The sequence below is a fragment of the Danio aesculapii genome, chromosome 20 (genome assembly GCF_903798145.1).
Source record: "Danio aesculapii chromosome 20, fDanAes4.1, whole genome shotgun sequence".
Lineage (NCBI taxonomy): Eukaryota > Metazoa > Chordata > Actinopteri > Cypriniformes > Danionidae > Danio > Danio aesculapii.
In genome coordinates, this window is record NC_079454.1 from 50,542,148 (window position 1) to 50,564,061 (window position 21,914).

General features: G+C 35.4%; 2 protein-coding genes across 9 annotated transcripts in view; one reads left to right on the top strand and one right to left on the bottom strand.

Annotated features, from left to right (window-relative positions):
- The window catches only part of hmbox1b (homeobox containing 1 b), a 32,605-nt gene extending 13,291 nt beyond the window's left edge, over positions 1 to 19,314 (top strand). Inside the window, exons 4-10 of one of the 3 annotated variants that reach the window (XM_056445463.1) lie at positions 2,752 to 2,862; positions 5,372 to 5,525; positions 6,956 to 7,038; positions 7,157 to 7,252; positions 9,911 to 10,020; positions 10,100 to 10,183; positions 11,344 to 19,314. In XM_056445463.1, coding sequence (XP_056301438.1) covers positions 2,752 to 2,862; positions 5,372 to 5,525; positions 6,956 to 7,038; positions 7,157 to 7,252; positions 9,911 to 10,020; positions 10,100 to 10,183; positions 11,344 to 11,487 — 782 coding nt within the window. In that variant the 3' untranslated portion in view covers positions 11,488 to 19,314. The remainder of the gene's footprint in view (positions 1 to 2,751; positions 2,863 to 5,371; positions 5,526 to 6,955; positions 7,039 to 7,156; positions 7,253 to 9,910; positions 10,021 to 10,099; positions 10,184 to 11,343) is intronic. The other 2 variants (XM_056445464.1, XM_056445465.1) reach the window with 2 other exon arrangements.
- Positions 19,315 to 20,835: 1,521 nt separating this feature from the next.
- The window catches only part of kif13bb (kinesin family member 13Bb), an 86,092-nt gene continuing 85,013 nt past the window's right edge, over positions 20,836 to 21,914 (bottom strand). For all 6 annotated transcript variants that reach the window (XM_056480706.1, XM_056480705.1, XM_056480707.1 and 3 more), the window contains one exon: positions 20,836 to 21,400. In XM_056480706.1, coding sequence (XP_056336681.1) covers positions 21,168 to 21,400 — 233 coding nt within the window. In that variant the 3' untranslated portion in view covers positions 20,836 to 21,167. The remainder of the gene's footprint in view (positions 21,401 to 21,914) is intronic.

Consider the following 21,914-nt stretch of genomic DNA (forward strand, 5'->3'; position numbering starts at 1 on the left):
GTCATCATGGGAAAGACAAAATAACTAAATTATTAGAAATTAGTAATTAAAATGATTATGTATACAAACGTGTTGGGGAAAAAAAACTCAAGCTGCACTTAAGAAATGTTTAGAAAAAGAGTTGAAATCCAACAGGAGGGGTGTATATAATCATTTGTGTATATGAAATATAATAATTTTAGAACTGAATATCTAATTAAATGGCTTGATTTGGAATTAATTGTTTGTTTTGTGGATTTGCTATTGATGGATCTCATGTGATTGACAGGTTGATCCCGTCCTCACATCACTAAACACCAATAAGGAAAAATCTTAAATGTGCTTTGTTGGATGTTGGGAAAGTTTTTGATGACAGATATTAAGAATGTATTGAAAATAAATGCACTAATGAATTATTTTTAATAAATACTGCAATTTTTATTTAAAAAAACGTTTTTTTTTTCCCAATTAAGATGCCGCTGGATAGTTCATTGTTTACGATCCTGCTTCACGTATTAAATAATTAGTTCTAATAAACTATGAATTTTTTATTTTTTTTGATCAATGTTTTATTGTCTTTAGATTAACAAAATAAAAGACATTGAAACAAACAGGGGAGGGGGAGCAACAGACATATCAACAATTGTCAATCTGCAAGAAGAGTGAAAAAAAAACCCTTTACATGGTCATTCCTTTATAAAATCTAAAATGTTGGAAGGAAAACATTGCCATGCATCATGGTACTAGGGGTTTAGACTAATTAATTTGTGCTATTGTACCTTCAAAAGGCACTATTTTAAGGAGGCTATGAATCCAAAATGTTTTTGCACACATCTGCGGAGTAAACCAGTTTTGTGTGATTGCCTTCTTTGCAGCTGTAAAACCAGCAAACAACATTCTCTTCTATAGTGTACTTATACAGAAATTAGAATCATCGTTGAGAAGACAAACCAGGATTAGACACACAATCAACTTGTAAAAAGGACAAAACAGAATTTCCATGAGACCACAGGTCGACAACAATTGGACATTCCCAAAACATATGGAGAAAATTACCTGATCAGTGTTATAGATATGACAGCTGGAGTTCGACTGCAGTTTCATTTTAAACCTCTTATAAGAAGTTATGTATGCTCTATGTATAACTTTGAAATGGATAATACGATGAGCTAAGTTAAGATTAGACCACACCCTGTCCTAGTCAATTTATAATAAAGTATAATTTTGAGTAACCACTCTCTGAATTTCTTTGTATTTAAAAAAATAATAATTTATATATATATATATATATATATATATATATATATATATATATATATATATATATATATATATATATATATATATATATATATATATATATATACACTGATACATTACTTATAATAATTACTGCAATATATACACATACATAAATATACACTACCTGACAAAAGTCTTGTCGTCGATTCCAGTTGTAAGAGCAACACATAATAACTTGACTTCTAGTTGAGTATGTGGAAAAGAGGCAGAAGGTCGATTTTTCTGATGAATCATCTGTTGAACTGCATCTCAATCATCACAAATACTGCTGAAGACCTACTGGAACCCACATGGAGCCAAGATTCTCAAAGAAATCAGTCAAGTTTGGTGAAGGAAAAATCATGGTTTGGGGTTACATTCATTATGGGGGCATGTGAGAGATTTGCAGAGTGGATGGCAACATCAACAGCCTGAGGTATCAAGACATTTGAGCTGCCCGTTACATTACAAACCACAGGAGAGGGTGAATTCTTCAGCAGGATAGCGCTCCTCATACTTCAGCCTCCACATCAAAGTTTCTGAAAGCAAATAAGGTCAAGATGCTCCAGAATTGGCCAGCCCAGTCACCAGTTGTAAACATTATTGAGCATGGGTAAGATGGAGGCATTGAAGATGAATCCAAAGAATCTTGATGAACTCTGGGAGTCCTGCAAGAACGTTTTCTTTGCCATTCCAGATGACTTTATTAATCAGTGATTTGAGTCATTGCAGAGATGTATGGATGCAGTCCTCCAAGCTCATGATGGAGTCAGACACAATATTCTATACTGACTTTATATCCTATACTGGACATTATTTCTGTTCAGTGACAAGACTTTTGTCTAAGCAAAGGCAGATCTTACTGTCCTAATTAAATCATTAAAAAAATCAAGGCATGATCATATTTTATTGTGGTAAAATAAGCGTAATCTGGATGCCTTTGCCTTTCATATAAGCCACTTCTGATACCAAATGCTCAACTAGAAGTCAAGTTATTATTTGTTGTTCCTAAAACTTGACTAGGTCAGGTAGAGTATATACAGTTGAAGTCAGATAAAATAAATTAGTTATTAAAACTATTATGTTTAAAAATGTGTGGGGAAAAAAAAAAAAAATCTCTCTGTTAAATAGAAATTAGGGAAAAAAATAAATGGGGATAATAATTCAGGGGGTCTAATAATTCTCACTTCAACTGTATTTAAAAATCGATAAATCAAGTAATTTTGTTAATCTTTTTTTATTTTAAGATGCCGCTGAATAGAGCTGATAGTTCACAATCCTGTTTCACAAAGCTTTATTGAATAATATATTCTAATAAACTATGATTTTGTCACTTTAAAGCATTTGGCTTTCAGAGAGGATCCACATGGATTTAATCTACTGAACAAAAATGGAATTTTTAATATCCTGTTGTTTTGTCATTATTGTGTGCACGTCTCGGTCTCGGTGCATTAGTTTGTTATTGATCTCTTTTGTGATTTTGTGTGTCAGGCATCAGTCAGAGCAGGATCTCTCACTGGCTCCTCCAGCAGGGCTCAGATCTCAGCGAACAGAAGAAACGAGCTTTCTATCGCTGGTACCAGCTGGAGAAAACCACGCCAGGTTAACCCTTTTTAAGTGTTTTCAATTTACTCCAAGTTGATGGAAAGAGAACGGTCACGGTTTTGTCTATATGAATAAAAGACGACGTTTCACACAAGCCTTCTTTAAACAGTAAATAATAGTTCAGCAAACAAATGTTACATCCAGATATGGAAATATTTGTACTCGTGCTGAAAAACAGATGACTGAATACCATGATCATGTTATTTATATTTATATTATTTTGCCATGTAGTTTTATAGCTACTATTATTACGCATTTTTAAATATATCATTAGAATTTAATTACTTTTTAATCATTTAAGTGCAATTAGGGATGTCAGTTTCCACACATTCTCACGATCGATCAGCAATATTATTAACAATCAATTAATTATTATTAACGTGTGTGTGTGTATTGCTCAAATTGACTACCCTTTCATTATGTTGGGGGCTGTTTTTGCCCCATTGACTTCCATTGTAATGACACTTTTTGACAGCATATAATCATGCTTTCTTTATTGTTGGTGATTTTTCCTGTTGGGAAGAGGTAAAATGTGAAATTTTTACTATTTGATTAATAGTTGACAGCATTAACCCAGTGCATAAAAGTTTCTGGCTTTTATATGGAGTTCTGTGGCGTAAAATCGCAGATTATAGTGAGTGTGTGTGTGTGTGTGTGTGTGTGTGTGTGTGTATAAAGCACTTACTATGTTATTTTCTGAGAGCTTAGCTGCTTATTTTGATTTTTTTCAGACATATCGAGGTAAGTTTGCCAAGGTCTCACACACACACTATACTATACAGAAACGTTTTTGCACTGCAACTGATGATCAACAGTAAAAATAAAAATGTACCTCCTCACAACAGGGAAAACCAGCAACAATAAATAATGCATGATTATATGGTGCCATGGCTTTGCAAACAAAAAAATGTCATTGTAGTGAATGTAAATGGGGCAAAAACAGCCCCTAACACAATGAAAGGGTAGTCCATTTGATCAAAGTGTATTTTTGAGGGGGTTTTCCTCAAATTTTCCCAAAATGTGTGTCAAAATAAGATGTCAACAAAAATCATTCAATTTGCTGAAACAGAGATAAGGTTATGGCCAAATTGAAGAATTAGGAATAGAAAAGCATAGAAAGATATGGGACTCAACTGATTGTGTACAAGCAGAAAGAGTTAAAAAATTTATTAGACTGATAAAGTCTCTCAGCCAAAACTTTAGTTTTTCATTTCTCGTGTGATTTAATAAATTGAGTGCGGTAAGAAATTTGGGCACTGAACTTATGCGATTTGTTCAAATGACACTCAAAACACAAGCATCCCCACTCAAAACATATGTTTTAACAGCAAAAAAAAAGGCTAGTAAAAAAGTGTTTAAAATAAAATAAATCAATGCTTGTTAATTTTATGGAAACATTTCATCGTTAAATGTTATGTGAACAAATAGCTTATTACTGTAAGTTTGTTATTTTCTTCTTAAATGTGCGGATTGCTCATGATTACTGCTTATTAACCATTGAGACAGTAGTTGTGTCTCATATTACACACTATATACACTTGTCGTGTTTAAGTTTAGTGATTTATTTATTTATTTTTTTACTAACTGGAAGTTCAAACATGATGTTCAAACATGCTAAATGAGTGAAATAAACCCACAAATAGTACCTGTAATCAGTACAACTGCAGTACAACTGCATTTACAACCAGCGTAATAGTCTCCGTTAGTGAATTTTAGTTGCATAATCGAAAATAAAAACAGTAATCCAACCTCAGTGACCCCGATAGCTCCTCCCCTTCTGCTATATGAGCAAAGCTACATTCCACACTTCTTTTTATCAATTGAATGAGTACATAATCCAGGTTTTTAAAGTGCATACAGCGTCGGTGTGCTTTATACTTCAAAATGGCATAGAGTAGTGCATAAGTATGCGATTCAGAATGCACCTTTTAGCTATTGGTAACATTGCAATCTATGGTCTCTATCTGCTACCATCACCAAAACACTAACATTAGTTGATACACAGTTGAAGTCAAAATTATTCACCTTCCTGTGATTTTTATTTATTTAAAAAATTTTGTGATTAAAAAATTCAATGATGTTTAACAGATTCAGGAGTTTTTCACAGTATTTCCTATAATATTTTTTCTACTGGAGAAAGTCTTGTTAGTTTTAATTCGACTTGCAATAAAGCAGTTTTTAATTTTTTAAAAACCATTTTAAGGTCAATATTATTAGCCCAATATTTGTTATTAGGCAATATTTGATTTGGATTGTCTACAGAACAAAACATCGTTATACAATGACTTGCATAATTACACTAACTTGCATAATTAACCTCGTTAACCCTTTAAATGTCACTGTGTCTTGAAAAATATCTAGTCAAATATTATATGCTGTCATCATGGCAAAGATAAAAGAAATAATAAATTATTAAAACTATTATGTTTAAAAATGTGTTGTGGCTAATAATTCTGACTTCAGCTGTATATTTTTACACCTTCAATTTTTTCCATGCATATTTCAGGTGCCACCCTAAACATGCGGCCCACCCCTGTGTCTCTGGAAGAGATGGAGTGGCGTCAGACTCCACCCCCCATAAGCTCCGCCCCTGGAAGTTTCCGTCTGCGCAGAGGCAGTCGGTTCACCTGGAGGAAGGAATGTCTCGCTGTGATGGAGAGGTACAACTCAGAACTGATAATATGTCCTAAATAGCCCCTTCCACGCTGTATTACTGGTAAATCACAGTCACTAAGTGACAAATTGCCCACGTTTATCAAGATTTGGGAATTATTCATACTATTTTTAAGATAGATTGAACTGCTATACTTTCATTAGGACTATTGTATGTTTATTTACTTATTCTATAATTGCTTAGTCTTCTTTGGTTTCATTGCCCATGCATACTTTGCTTTAATTTTTATCCCAGCCAGTTTTATATTATGACCGTAAATAACTCGTTGTTCATATAAAATATGGCTTTTATTGTATTTGTTACAAATCTTCAACAAACATTTTAATCAGTGTTATGCTGCGTTCACACCAGACACGATGAAGCGTCAAGCGCAAGTGATTTACATGTTAAGTCAATGCAAAGATCATTCACCCAGCTTCACACGAATCGCATCACGCGTTTTGCGCACGAATCGCTCGAGTTAAAAAATCTGAACTTTAGCAGATATTCGCGTCGCATTAACCAATCAGGAGCTTGCTCTTGTATGGGATGTATTATGACATAGTGTCTGTTTTTGGTGTCCTGAGAGGAAATCCTCCTTCAGACACCAGACAACAGCTGATAAATCTGGGCTCAGCTCAGTCTGAAGCACTGCTGAAAGCCTACATCATCCAGGTATAGTTTCTGGAGGAGCTGATGAAGCTGGGTGCACATCTGAAACGATCTAGTGAACTCAGACATGGCGCCGAACGAATCTACACTGTATTTCAGCCTTCCTAAAGCACAGCTACTATCTCAATAAAATCCATGTCAGCCATTTAGCAACAAAGCTAGAGTCACTGGACAGACAGAAGCCCTGTCCATGACAAATTCACTATTGTGAAGTGAATTTGACGCACGAATTAAGCGAGTAAACTTAAAATGTTCTCGCATCTATTTATGTGTGAATAGTGCGTGTCTGATGTGAACACAGCATTAGATGGGGTGGATTAGATTTTGAATTTCTTTACAAGTTAAATCTCCTGTAATAGAGTACTTCTCGGAGAACTTTGATATATATATATGATTCATCTCTTTGTTTTCAGGATTTAGGCAGTACTGTATTTATGTGTGAAAGGTTTTCAATCAAAATAAAGCGAATAAAAAAAATAAATAAAATTCTTTGCCGGTAAATTAAAACTTCTCATTCTGGAAAATTGCTGAAACCAATTTTCTCGCATTTTTAAAAATGGTCTGTCACATGATCTCTTTACAGTAATTTACTGGTAATTTTCCAGTAAAGTCTTTATTATTAGCGAAAGGTGCTAATGTATGTTGTCTCTGCAAAAAAAAAAAGGCACCATAAAAAAAAAGTGCTTCTTTTGCTCAAATCATAGCCATTTTTATTTTTTAATCTGGCAAGTTTTGCATTTGCTAACTATTTTGTGTTCTCTGCAGTTATTTCAGTGATAATCAATATCCAGATGAAGCCAAAAGAGAGGAAATCGCCAACGCCTGCAATGCTGTCATTCAGAAACCAGGTAAAGAAAAATGCTTCTGTATCTGAATCTGTGCTTGTCAAATTTATTGAGAGATTGCACTACATATTGCATGTTTCATTAGCATCGCTGATCTTTCAATTTCACTTCTCCTGCCTAGGAAAGAAGTTGTCTGATTTGGAAAGAGTCACGTCCTTAAAAGTCTACAACTGGTTTGCCAACCGACGCAAAGAGATCAAGAGGAGGGCCAATATTGGTACCGTATTTCAGTTGATTTACGTTTAATATCTAATGTTTTGCATTTATTAGGTATTCATTGCGATTTCAGTGTTTTGTTTCTTCATTTTAATTAAGAAAATAATTTTTATAGCTTTAATTTGAATCAATTTGACCTATAATAATCCTGACCCTGTCATTTTCAGGTTGAACCATGTCAAAATTGATAAAACAAACTTAATTGGGGAAAACACTACGAAGTCACATTAATATAATCGCATTTATAAATGAAACTTTACAAACAATATAAACATGAATTTTCTTCACATTTTAGAACAAATCCTTAAAGTTTATAAGTATTCACAACTGTAAAAATATTAAATGAATAATAATAATTACTAAAAGGTATAAAAAAACAATTACTATATGTAAATTTTAGTTTCATTAACTTTTAACAGCATTTATTATAAACATGCGATACCGAAACTAGCAGTGTGTATGAAATGCACTGTACAAATATTTAAGGATGCCCCATATTTTCATCCGTCGAAAATTATCAGCTCAAAATGGCCCCTTCATTTGTCTGATATAGTGCTGTCACGATACTTGATTTTCTAACTTTGATACGATACCAAGAAAAAATCTTGATATTCGATACCATTTTCGATAAATCAGCTTTCACACCGGATGCGGAAAGCACTGTGCTATGAAACCCATTCATTTCAATGGCTTGCTGTGCACAAGTTTGACTTATTACTGCCTCCACCAATGGAAAAACCATGTTCAGAGTTAAAAATAAGTCAATATTCTACTCTGTGGATATTCTGCTCACGCAAATATACAGAACTATGCACAAACTACTGCACATGCTCAGCAGAAAGGCAAAATCCTTTCAAATAATGTGCCGACAAGACATTTCAATGTAGTAGACTTGTTTCTGCTACTTGCAATAGTATTGCTGTCACTATTGGCTCGTTTCCACTGACTGGTACGGAACGGTTCGGTTTGGTACGGGTCACCTTTATCAGGCTTGCGTTTCCACTAACAAGGGTACCATTTTGATGGGCGTGGTGTATGACAGAGTTTCAGTCGACGTCATTCTCGCTCGAGGAAATGTCTACAATAAAGCTGTATGGGTCACTTACATATTATATGAGAAGCACTTCTCATAAAACAGATGCTTCATACACATAAATACTTGTGTAGAAATGTTTATTACTAACTTTTACTATGAACATGAGTTGATTATAACTGCAGATCAATGACAGTGTGAAACAGCCTACTGTAACGTCTGTAATTATATTAAATAACTAAATAAATGAACATATATAAACACATACAGCCCCTTACAGTCTCTGATATGTTATCAATTACAGAAAAACTACATATAGCAGACATTTCGTCCGTGTTTAGGTTCAAAACCAACACAAAATATAGCCTACAGTCAGTGTTAAACCTCTTATCTGTGTCTGTAATCTTCAGCAGCACATGTAGCCTCTGTTAGAGAGTAATTCTGTCATTCCCAGTTCATATTAGTCCAAAATGTGAAAATAATAAGTTAGTTATACATGGCATTTTGTTCATGTTTGCTGAATAGTAATGTGCTCCTTTTTTTTCCGGCTTCTCCTTTGTTTCTTCGCGCTTCACTCTCGCGTTTGTCAGTGTCTGACAGGATCGGGTTTTAAAAGCACGTCAATAATCAAGCGCAGGTTATTATCATCAGCTCTAGAAGTTTGTTATTTCAGATATAATGTTAGAGACGCGCGGCGAGCGCAAGCAAGAAAGCGAAACCGCTCGCACTTCAGACTGCCTCGTGAAAAAACTACGCGGCACAGGGTAAATCTGCTCTACTCCATGGCTTTGTGGCTGTTTATCAAGACGACGACAAGGTTTGTTTGAGCCCGGATGGACCATGGCTCGTTATTATATGTATAAATAATTCCGCTGTAATCTCTCGGCTGTGCGTGTATTTTAAACATGGCGGATTTTTTGTTTTCATTCTGGCTTGTTGCGTAAGAGAATGACGCATCTCTGTAAACCAATAGCGTTCAGCTGCGCGTGTGGCTCCGCCTTTGGCACCTTTTCTCGTGTTTGGTACCCTTTCGAAAGGGTGCCGAAAAAGTGGTACGGTTTGGTACGCTTTTTGACAGTGGAAACGGCTATAAAACGTATCAAACCGAACCGTACCGTACTGTACCACTCAGTGGAAACGGGCCATATGTGCTGTCATGGCATTACTTGTAAAATGATGCATCTCAAATTTAAAACTTTTTTTTCTGTCAATAAAAATGACAACAGTCATTAGTTTTATGATCAATAAAAAATTGTTATTTAATTGGCTTGCATTTTTTAAAATCTGTAGATTAAGTTATTGATTTCAATTTAAAAAGGATTACAAAAATGTATAATTTAATAAAATAATTAATAATTATTACAAAGCACGTGAATCCAGTGTTTTTGGTTTCGGCACAGAACTTTCATTTTGGTGCATCCCTACAAATACTCAATAATTCAAATGATTTAAAAAGATAATAAAAATCAATGCATATTCCTGGAAAATACCGTAGTAAATTTTACGGTTTTAACAGAATTCCATTAATTTACTGATTGAGTTACTGACAGTGAATCATTCTCTGTTGTTCGTTTGTTTGTTTGCTGTATTAGTGGTTTTTAAAGAGTTTCAGATGTTTCATGACAGGGTCTTTTTTCCAAGAAGCCACAATCCTGGAGAGTCATGGGATTGATGTACAGAGTCCTGGAGGACACTCTAACAGTGACGATGTCGACGCTAATGACTACAGCGAGCAGGTGAAGCAATCTTTCACTGAATCATTCAGGATTTTGTTGATCACTATTGCTAGAGCTCACCTTATTGGTTTCATTACAGGGTTGCGATGTTGCCTATTTTGAAAAGAGAGGTGTGAACAGACCTTTTGGTTATTACCGTCTGGAGCCCACCTCACCAACACAGGTATCACAAGCTGGGAAGTAATTCTTTTCCAAAGTTTTAAAAGAAGAAAGAGAGAGAAAAATCCCAAATACAAAAGTATAGGTGCATCTACAAGTTCAAAATCATGTGGTTTTTATGCGCATTTTCAAAATTAATGCGCATCTTGGCGTTTCCATCAAGCGTTTTTTTTGCCCATATGCAAAATGCACATAAAATAGGTGGAAACGTAGCTACTGGAACACATTTTTAGCTGAATTTGGTTTTGATAGCCAACAACTACAGGTGTCACAAAAACTAAATAAATCAACAAATCATAATATAAAACAAATCAATAAATACATGTGAAAAAACAAGAAACTACTTTTAATTTAGTCTCGGCAAACCTTTATTTTGTTCTAAATTAGTTTTTTTGACCCTTAAACTTTCAGTAGGCATTCAATTTTGTCCAATGCAGTAACAGTATTGGCTCAACCTGTTTACATAGTTATAAAAAATATCATTAATAAAATAAAATGTAGACTTGTTCATGTAAATAATTAGAATTTTAAGATTCTGTGACAGGAATTAGTATATACAGAAATCAGAGAGTGAAATTCAATACCTTTTAAGACCTTTAAGACTCTCCATACATTAAGACCTTATAACCACTTTTCAACCTGAAACACTGGCGAGATTTTAACTTGCAGTATATTTACTAATTATTAATGTAATAAATTAATCCAAAATTAAAACATTATTCATATACTGAATACAAATCTATTAAATCTAGCTAATTTAGCGGGTTGGTGCTCATAGAACTGCAGAAATAATGGTGTTGCATGATGTCAAATCTAGTAGGATTTCATTGATTTCATAAAATACACAGCGTCCTGATATTCGCAGATTTAATTCAGGCAAACTTTAGCATACAACCATACATTTCATAATCAAAGATGATATAAAATTTAATACCTTGCAAAATAGCATTTAAGACTGTTTAGTACTTTTTAAAGGCCTTAAATTTCTCTACATGGATTTATCAACTTAATGCTTTTTAAGACCCTGCGGACACCCTGTATAACAAGTAAGCTGTAATGTTTTGCATTTGTATTTATTTTTTATATAAGTGGCATGTTAGAATCCTTAATTAAATAATTTTCACTGATTTTGCAGTTGCTAATTTGCGCGCATGTCTCTTTAAGGATGACGCCGGCAATCACGCGGATCACCAAGACCCCATCTCTCTGGCCGTGGAGATGGCAGCTGTCAATCACAGCATCCTCGCCCTATCCCGTCCAGGAGGCGTGGCCAGTGAAATCAAAACAGAAGCGATAGACGACGACTGAGGAAAACTGCCAGACGACGCATATGTATATGTGTGTGTGTGTGCGTGTGTGCGAGAGAGTGGATGTTGCAGACATGTTCACGGGGCAATGATCAAATCAACGCTTTTAGAATCTAATAATCGCCTGCCATCGACACTCCTGCTGAACCACTAAACAAAGCCAGAGTCAACCATGGCTCTTATTTAAGCCTCCCAAACCTCGTACCTCATTCCAATTCCAGTAACTTGTATAAGCGTTTCGTGTGCTTCCTGTCTGTGTGCTCCAGTAATCCTCATTCTCACGGATAAGCTAAAAGGTGAGCAAAGCTGTGGTTTATTTCTGCTCCGGATTCATCATTCCCACTACAAATGTTCTCAGTTGACTGATTTTAATGTTTGTTTTTTTTGTATTGTAATTCATCAAATAGCAGTTGGGTGAATCTCGCGGAAACGGTCAAGACGACATTTCACCACAAGATCAAAAAGCAAAATGAGTATTAATATTTTGAGGACCATTACGTTTTTTTTTTTTCATTTTAGAAGCACATTCTCCTCTTAAACTTTAGTGTAAAATGGGAAAGTATTGACTTTTAGCCCCCGTGAAATTAAAATAACGTTTTTTTAGATGTTAGCCGTCAGTATGTTAGTCGTAATGTAGCTTGTGTGCTGCAAAATTCACATTTAGAAGATATAAACAGTGTTGAGGAAAGTAACTTTAGAAAGTAACGCATTACGATATTGAGTTACTCCGCAAAAAAGTAACAAGTTGCGTTACTTAGTTACTTTTTTGTGGAAAGTAATGCATTACACTACTTTTGAGTTACTTTTTCATACCTGCCTGAGGCTGGATCTCTTTTAGAACTTGAAGGTTTTTTTAAATAGATGAGCTCTGCATTTATTAGCCATGTTTTCATCCAAAAATGCTAATTACCTTTATGCGCAAAACTGGAATATCGCATAAAAAAAAGACGTGCGAATAAAGCAGCGTTTCCATCCGACGAGTCAAAGCAAACAAAATCATCACTTCCTGATTAACTGGCGCCAAATATCAACAGTAAAAACTGCGGTAGGAGAAGCTGCGTCAATCTTTTCTTCATTTAATAAATGACTTATGCCTCAGAAGGCAATCCTGACACGCAGTGAACGCGTCTTGGTGTTTCCATCAACTGTTTTTTTATGCGCAAATCCACAATGTGCATAAAAGTAAGTGGATGGAAACGTAGCTAATGACACGGTAATAAAAAAATTTGACTGTTATCTTCTGAGAACTTCCTGACGCTATACATGCCATATATACAGATTCATGAAAGTTGAAAGCAGTGTTTGCTACTTTGATTTTACTGAACTAATAAGACAAAAATACAAGTGTTTATTGAGACTAGAATCCCCTTTTCTTCCATGTGTTCAGAATAATGAGAATACCTCCATCACAGAAATGTAAGGCTCTGCCATCTTGGTTTCTGTCTGTTCCCATGGGGAGCTCATTCTCTCATTGAGTGTAATTTAACATGATTACGCTAAATTTCATTCAGCAAATTACTTTTTTAAAGTGTATTAAATAATCTAAAAAGTGACTGGAGTTACAGTAACTCAAATATTACTACTTAATTTTTTAAAGTAACGCGTTACTTTATTGGTTACTCAGAAAAGTAATATTATTAAGTAACTTGCGCTACTTGTAATGCGTTAACCACAACACTGGATATAAACATCTAAAGCTTAAAATTAAAGATGAATTATTTTTTGACGTCACCTCAGACTTCAGTTTCTCATCAAATCCTCTGACCAATCAGATGCTCTCTAGTGTCTGACATGCCCCGCCCCTTTCTTCTTAGATGCATTTCAGCTCAACCGCTCTCACTGGCAGAGCTGTGATTAAAAACAAAACACTATGGGCCGTTTTCTTAAAAGGGACAGAGCTACTCCATGTCCTGCCTTCATGTTTCAGATTACGTCAAACATCGAATTTTAAAAATGAGCACTTCAGGGGACCTTTTTAAGCAGTGGTCTCTACATTGGCTTGACGTTGCGTATGCTCGAGATGTGACGATTGCGAATAATCAGATTGCAATATCGATGCTGAAATGATATATTGTGCAGCCCTAGTTTAAACTCAGATAATAAACAAAACCGATATAATTAATGATTTCTTGTGCAGCCTGTACTAATTGATCCACTGACCGGTACCGCTCCGCACCCCAGGGATTGGGGACCACTGCTTTAAAGCATTTGTTTTACTTCCTGCATTTGGAATTTAAATTAAGTAATAATGATTTTTACAACACAAATTAGTTTGGAAAATGTGCTCAATTTTCATGAAAGTTTGCGAAATATTATTTACTTATTGTCCTTTTGATCTGTGAGTGAAATTTGACTAGTGTTTTTTCTTTTTAACTCATTCACATTTCACCCAATTGCATTATACTGTGTTTTTTTATGTTCAACAGGGGGAAACTGAATTATAATCAAAGTGAAACTTGAAAGATGTGGTTTGATGACTGCCAAAAGCGCGAGTTATTGTGTGCGAAAAGTCTCCTGGACTCTAAATGACCCGAAATGAGACTGAAACCGTTAAACATGTCCAGCGTTACCCAAAGTGAATGTGCATTAACGTGTTATTCTTTTGTTTGTATTTATTTAGCTTTTGTTTTCACCGTTAATGCAGAAAATTCACATACAGGATCAGGACTGAAGCATCTGTTCTCACTGTGTTTAAATATTTATATCTGAAGATGTGAAATATCATTCCGCTATGATTTAGGCTGAAGATTACAGCAGAAATATCACGTTTCACGAGAAAGACTGACTAATAAACCGAGATCTCTCCATTAACATAAGCTTAGTTCCAAAATGTAGCTCATTTTATTCAGAAAAGGTTCTAAGAGAACTCTGACTTGTTGGGATTCATTTCATAAAGCAAACAAGCAAAACGAATCCTTTGTACAGCCATTTTTAGGTAAATGTAATACCTTGTCCTAACTACACATGACGTGACGCAGCGATGTGCGATATTTCTTTGTTAAAAGGAGTTTTTGTCCTAACCAGCGCAAAGTGAAGTTTCATAAACTAATTTGGAGAGGAGCACGTGATATGATTGAGCACGTCTGGCCGCTCATCTGTAATCAGTGATAATCCAATCAGAGTGATCCTAGTTTACTATAAATGGATCATTTTCTCCCTACTGCTCTATCTTCATTTGGAAGAATCCCCCCTTCCACCCCATCTCCTCCTTTTCCTCCCTTTTCTAAAGGGGGAGCTCTCGAGACCTACCTGATCTCGGATCTCCTGATATGCTTATCGACCGGGCGGGAGCCCTGGGCTCAAATAACTCCGAGCTCAGGGTTCTCTCCCAGGACAGCATGCCAAACCTGCTTTATACGCCAAGCATATCTAAGTGGGAACTCTTGAAATTTCTAATTTTAGAAACGGTTTCTATTTCTGCAAAGTCACGACTGAACAACAGCATAAACTACTATGATCACCTCGGGTACTGATTATGGGCTTTATTTGGTGTTAAAAGCTACTAATGGGAGTTTAAAGACTGATTTATGTGGCATTTATTGCCATACTGAAAGCAGCAGCCGTAGATAGTTGACCTCAGATCTTGAATATAAAATAAGCATAGTTCGGAAATGAATGTTAGAACTGTGACTAACATTCCAACAAGCATCAGTCACTCAAGATGCTTTTAATAACGTTAAAGAGGTGTAATAATTAGATTATACACTACCTGACATGTGTCTTTTCGCCCATTTAAGTTTTAGGAACAACAAATAATAACTTGACTTCTAGTTGATCATTTGGTTTCAAAAGTGGCTTATATAAAAGGTAAAAGCCTCTAGATTACACTTATTTGACCAAAAAAAAAATGATCATGCCTTGATTTTTAATGATTTAATTAGGACAGTAAGGTCTGCCTTTGCCAAGACAAAAGTCTTGTTATAGAATATAAAGTCAGTATAGAATATTGTTTCTGACTCCATCATGAGCTTGGAGGACTGCATCCATACATCTCTGCAATGACTCAAATCACTTATTAATAAAGTCATCTGGAATGGCAAAGAAAGCGTTCTTGCAGGACTCCCAGAGTTCATCAAGATTCTTTGGATTCATCTTCAATGCCTCCATCTTACCTCAGACATGCTCAATAATGTTCATGTCTGGTGACTGGGCTGGCCAATCCTGGATCACCTTGACCTTCTTTGCTTTCAGGAGCTTTGATGTGGAGGCTGAAGTATGAGAAGGAGCGCTATCCTGCTGAAGAATTCGCCCTCTCCTGTGGTTTGTAATGTAATGGGCAGCTCAAATGTCTTGATACCTCAGGCTGTTGATGTTGCCATGCACTCTGCAGATCTCTCGCACGCCCCATACTGAATGTAACACCAAACCATGATTTTTCCTTCATCAAACTTGACTGATTTCTGTGAGAATCTTGGGTCCATGCGGGTTCTAGTAGGTCTTCTGCAGTATTGGTAATGATTGGGATGCAGATCAACAGATGATTCAGCAGAAAATCAACCTTCTGCCACTTTTCCAAATGATCAACTAGAAGTCAAGTTATTTGTGTTGCTCTCAGAGTTCGACAAGACTTTTGTAAATGTATGTATGTAAAACATTGCCATTTGCTTTTATTGGCTCTGGTATTTACTGTGTCGTGTCACATGTTGTGTGTTGTTAGGACACTGTGTTAGCATTCATTTACCTACAGAATAGTCTTACAAATGGTAATTCGTTGTTCTGTGCGCTATGGATGAGGCCCTGGTTTTATATATCCTTCCTCTCTTAATGTATAATTGATATTTATATTTAAAAAATGACCATTTTTGTTCAATAATTCTTCAGGATATTTGGTTTTAGTTGACTGTTTATTGCAGTTTTATGTTCAGAGCAGTCTCCTGAAGCGTGTCTGATTCAGATGAAGCACCCTCTCGTTTATTGTTTTTACGTTTGTTAGATCAGATTTGAACACTGTAGAAAGAGGCTAAAAATAAACGTGTTTTTTTCTATTGCTGTAATGTTCAGACCATTTTAATGTTGTGTTTGAATATACAGTTGAGGTCAGGATTATTAGCCCTCCTGTTTAGATTTCGATTTCAACACATTTTTAAACACAATAGTTTTAATAACTCATTTCTAATAACTGATTTCTTTTATCTTTGCTATGATGACTAAATAATATTTGACTAGATATTCTTCAAGACACTTCTATACAGCTTAAAGTGACATTTAAAGGCTTAACTAGGTTAATTAGGCAAGTTAGGCTAATTAGGCTTAGTAATGTAGGTTTGTTCTAGGGATGCACCGAAATGAAAATGGCTTAAATGGCTGAAAACCGAAGTAAATTATACCAATTATTATTACTTTTGTATTTATGGCTATGACTGTGTACTAATCTTACTAAAACAAAGGCATCGCGATTACATAAGTTAATATTAAAGTTTCAAATCAATTCATTCATTTTCCTTCAACTTAGTCCCTTTATTCATCAGGGGCCACCACAGTGGAATGAACCACCAACTTATCCAGTATATGTTTTACACAACGGATGCCCTTCCAGCTGCAACCCAGTACTGGGAAACACCCATTCACATTTACACACACACACACACACACACACTACGGCCAATTATGTTTACCCAATTCCCCTATAGCGCATGTGTTTAGACTGAGGTAATCCGGAGCACCCAGAGAAAACCCACGCCAACACGGGGAGAACATGCAAACTCCACACAGGAATGCCAACTGACCCAGCCGGGACACAAACCAGTGACCTTCTTGCTGTGAGGCGACAGTGCTAACCACTGAGCCACCGTGTGAAAATCAAATACAAATGATGAGCATATTTATTTAGCTCATTGCAACAATGGGTTCTCTCCTCTAGGGATGGAGACTTATTACAGTAAAAAGTAGCAATTTTATTTTGCCCAATAAATCAATAAGATCCACTTAATGAACTTATAAATAAAAACAGATGCAACAAATATTTGTTTGGGCCCGAACTACAAAACCAAATTTAAAACTATTTTAGAATCAGCTTTAAGTTGCACACTAGATTATGTATAAATATCATTATAATGATATTGTATAAATATTATTATAACTCTAGGCTTACAGTGCTCAGCATGATTGAGTACAGCCCATTTTGAAAAGGAATTTTTATCTATTTCTCAGTGAATTTAGGCAATGTTTCTCTGTTCATTTAAACAAAACAGATTTATTAAACAGATATATTTATTCAAATAATATTTTAGTCACCAAACATGTTTATAAATTGTAAGATAATACAAGCAAATTCAAGCAAAATATTGAAAAAATAATTTACAACCTACAAAATTAACTAAATTTACATGTTTTGGTTCTCTTAATTTTTCCTCTTGTTTAAATTTGTATTTAATATTTTTCTATTACATATAAATTTGTCTGTACTAGTTTTTAGACTGTTATTGTAAGTCATTGTGTTAGATAAGCTCCAGATTTGGCGTCAGTACTGACTAATCTAATGTATATGCACAAATATATTATTGTAGAGCTTCCTATTAATTTAAATAGGAATATTAAATTTAAAAGAGAGATTGATGAGGGCTGTACTTATACATGCTGAGCACTGTACATGCTGATATTCAAACACAAAATGACATGATATCACAGGCGATTGTTTTCTAACTGAATGGACGTGAGTGACACTTCTCATACAGCTTGAGAAGCAGACAGTTCTTTATGATCTATATAATTTGTAACATAAAGAGTTGCGAGTTAAGGAAACAGCTGTGCTTACGCATGCGCTGTAAAAGAGGCATCAGTCTCCACCCGGATTCTCTGCATCTATCTAGATCATTTCACGTGCACGCTGCGTTATTTCTGCATCCAAGTAATGATGTTTAGATTGCGGCTCGAGTACAGTCACAGTGAAGTGCCGAGGATCAGAATGAATAGACACACCACAGACATGCTTCTTCACATAAGTACGTCATCACGACACACTGTTTCAGGCGTCTTTCAGTGATAAAAGTCTTTCGGCCAAAAACCGAAATGCATTTTTCGGTGGCTGAAATTTGGTGCATCGCTAGTTTGTTCTGTAGCCAATCCAAAACAAATATAGCATAAGGGGGCTAATAATATTGACCTTACAATGGGTTTTAAAAACATTAAAAACTGCTTTTATTCTAGCTGAAATAAAACAAATAAGACTTTCTCCAGAAGAAATAATATTATAGGTAATACTGTGAAAAATTCCCTGCTCTGTTAAACATGGTTTGTGAAAAATTCACGAACATTTGTGACTTCAACTGTATATCAGGAATGAATTGTCCATGGCGGTGTGCCATTAGAGCCTCTTTCCACATGTTGGAACGTGCCAAACTGCAGTATGACGTGGAGTATTGACCTTTACATGATCTCACAGTGACATATAGGACTCGTTCGGTTCGTCTCAAGTGTTTCATTGCAGAGCGACGAACGGTTTCATCCTGTGAGCCCACAGGGTAACCCTACTGCTTTTAAAGGGGGGTGCTTTCCGTTGAGTTCTCCAGAGAGCATTTTCATACGTCTGTCTATAAAGGAAAAACAAAATCTCTATATAGGCTTATAAAAGCAACTGTATAAATAAGCAGAATACAGCAACTATGAATCGTTTCAATCGAATAACTCTATGATTTGAAAGCGTTCTGTTCTGAATCATCTGTATCTCCCATTTAAGAATTTAGTGCCTTTTTTGGACAGTAGACTGTTCTGTAAGTATACTATAGTATATATGAACTTTTTGTACAGTTTCTTTGTTTAAAATGACTTTTTTTAAAACCTGTGTTTATTTTAGTACTTTATCTTCTGGAAAATAAAGGTATATTGATGATCAGAGTCTGTTCTTGCCTTTTTTATTGATTTTGAAGTGGAGTTTCATGCATTTACAAGGCAAATAAGAAACTGAAGACATTTTAAAGGGAACTTATTATGGAAAAATCACTTCTGCAGTGACCGTTTGAGAATATAACCAGCTTCTAATGGGGAAAAGAGAATATCATTTAATCTAATGGGGAAATGATCAAAATATCATTTAATTTTGCACCTACCGAGTCAGTGCAGACCACAGACACCTGCATCGTGCAATGCGGAGGTTTTTTTTTTTTTCCATTTAGCGTGCGGTATGAACTTCCATTAAAACAACACTCTTCCAGCAGTTCAAAGTTGCATCTAATATCTTGTTTGTCACGGGGGTCGTGCCCGAATGAAAGTGAAAGTGCCAAACCGCAGTTAAAGTAGACAAATTAATAATGAAACACCCGAAATTGCATGAAACTCCGGAGGAAATGCGGATAGCGTGGTGACGCAATGGCATTAATGGAATTATATGCTTTAACATGTAAAATGGGATCATGAAAGTAACACTCAAAAAGCAACTCATGTAAACACCTTAGTCTTATTATTCTCTTAATTGGATTACGGCAAATAATTTGATTACTGATGTCCATGTAAATGAAGTCACTGTCTGTCACATTGTCCCACAACAACATTAGATTACAGTGTTTTATATTTATAGTCATAAGACAAATTAGATTTTGTATAAAGTAACTCAATAGTTACTTTCCCTGGTAATTAGTTACTTTAATTATGTAACTCAGTTACTATTTGTGAGAAGTAAGTAGTAACTATAACTAATACTATAACTATACTCTTTTAATGGAATGTGCCCAACACTGGCGGCCACAGACTCAATCGCAGAAGAAGAAGAAGAGAAGAACACTAACAATTTCAACAGGAGGTGATTCACTTTTGGTGCTCGGCCCCAATAATACGTTTATTACTCTCACCATTGCAATATAAAATCTGTATTATATTTTGGTAATTACTTTGATCTACACAATAAATTAACACAACGATTTGATCATAAATTACCCATTCAACATCAACAAAAAGAGTTACCAAGAGAGAAATACAACTCACTCACCATAAAACACAACAGTTATGAATAAAACTGCCTGGCACTTTATATCTGTACAATTAAAACCCATCACACTTTCTTATTAAAATCTAAATCATGAAACACAAGCATTCTGATTAATCAATCTTGAGTTTACCCTAACACATCAACATAATCTCTTACAGTAAAGCAGTGTTTCTCAACCACGTACTGGAGGAGCACCAGCACTGCTTGTTTTGGATGTCTCCTTGGTCTGTGACACCCATTACAGGTCTTTCGGTCTCTGCTAATAAGCTGATGATCTGAATCAGGTGCGTTTGGTTATGGAGACATGGAAATGTGCAGAGCTGGTGGTCCTTCAGGAACGTGGTTGAGAAATACTGCAGTAAAGGGATAGTTTACTCAAAAAAATGAAAATTCTGTCATCATTTACTCACTCTTCACTTGTTCCAATGGTAACCATCCTCTTTGGTGTTTAACAGAAGGAAAACACTCATAAAACTTTTGGAACCACTTAAAAGGTGAGTAAACAGTAAGTAAATGTTCAATTTTGGGTGATCATCCCCTTTTTCGTTCAGATAAACGGCACTTTGTTAGATTAAAAACATTTAAATACCAAAAATACTGCTTATTGAGACTGAATATGTGCTTTAAATCATGGGGTTTTTTCAAACACTAGGCACTAAGTAGTGTTGATATGCATTCACATCCTTGCATATGTATCAGTGTAGTGTTTCAGTGCCATACCAATACTGCCGTTGTCCCAGTAAGTACACGCATAATTTTCCTCAGCTAACCCAAGACTTTCGGTTTTCCCTCTTGCGTGCTCCGGAGTCTCCTTTGGCCATCGCTGTTAGGGCTGCCAGGTTGGGACTTGATCCTGAAAGGTTCTGCTTGTGTTTCTGCCTCAGTCGTTTGGCGGTTCCTGTTGCTTTTGTAACTCTGTTTGGTCTCACCAGAACACCATAACCTGGGTTGCAGTGGAAGTAATGGCGACCGCCAACCGAACCGTCGTTTTTACCTTCAAATGAAGAAGAGTGTTATTATTCGGTGGTGCATCTGAATGTAAAAACAGGGGTCTACTTATTATTGGATTAGACCATTTTTGGCAATTGGAAGAATTGGTTGGTGACCTGTTGTGAAGTCTATTGACTTTATTCCAAAATGCTGAAGTGTGCACGTTTCTGCAACTGTTTTAGAACTTCCAATTCAGTCATCTATAGGGGGAATCAGGGTTTCTACGAGTTTCATCAAGTCAAATTTAAGACTTTAAGACCATTTTTAGACCATAATGAATGAAATTTTAGACTTGCACAAGGCTAAACTCTAATGTTATTATAAGGAAGATAATTAAACCATATTAATAAGTAAATGTTTCTTAAAGCTTTCATTAAAAATATATTGTTAGTGATTGGATGGGTGTTGGCCTGATTGGGTATAGCTTTACATGGATATAGGAAAATTAAGACCCATTTAAAAGGATTTAAGACCTACAACACAATATGTTAGTTGATTTTAGACTTAAGGCCTAAAAT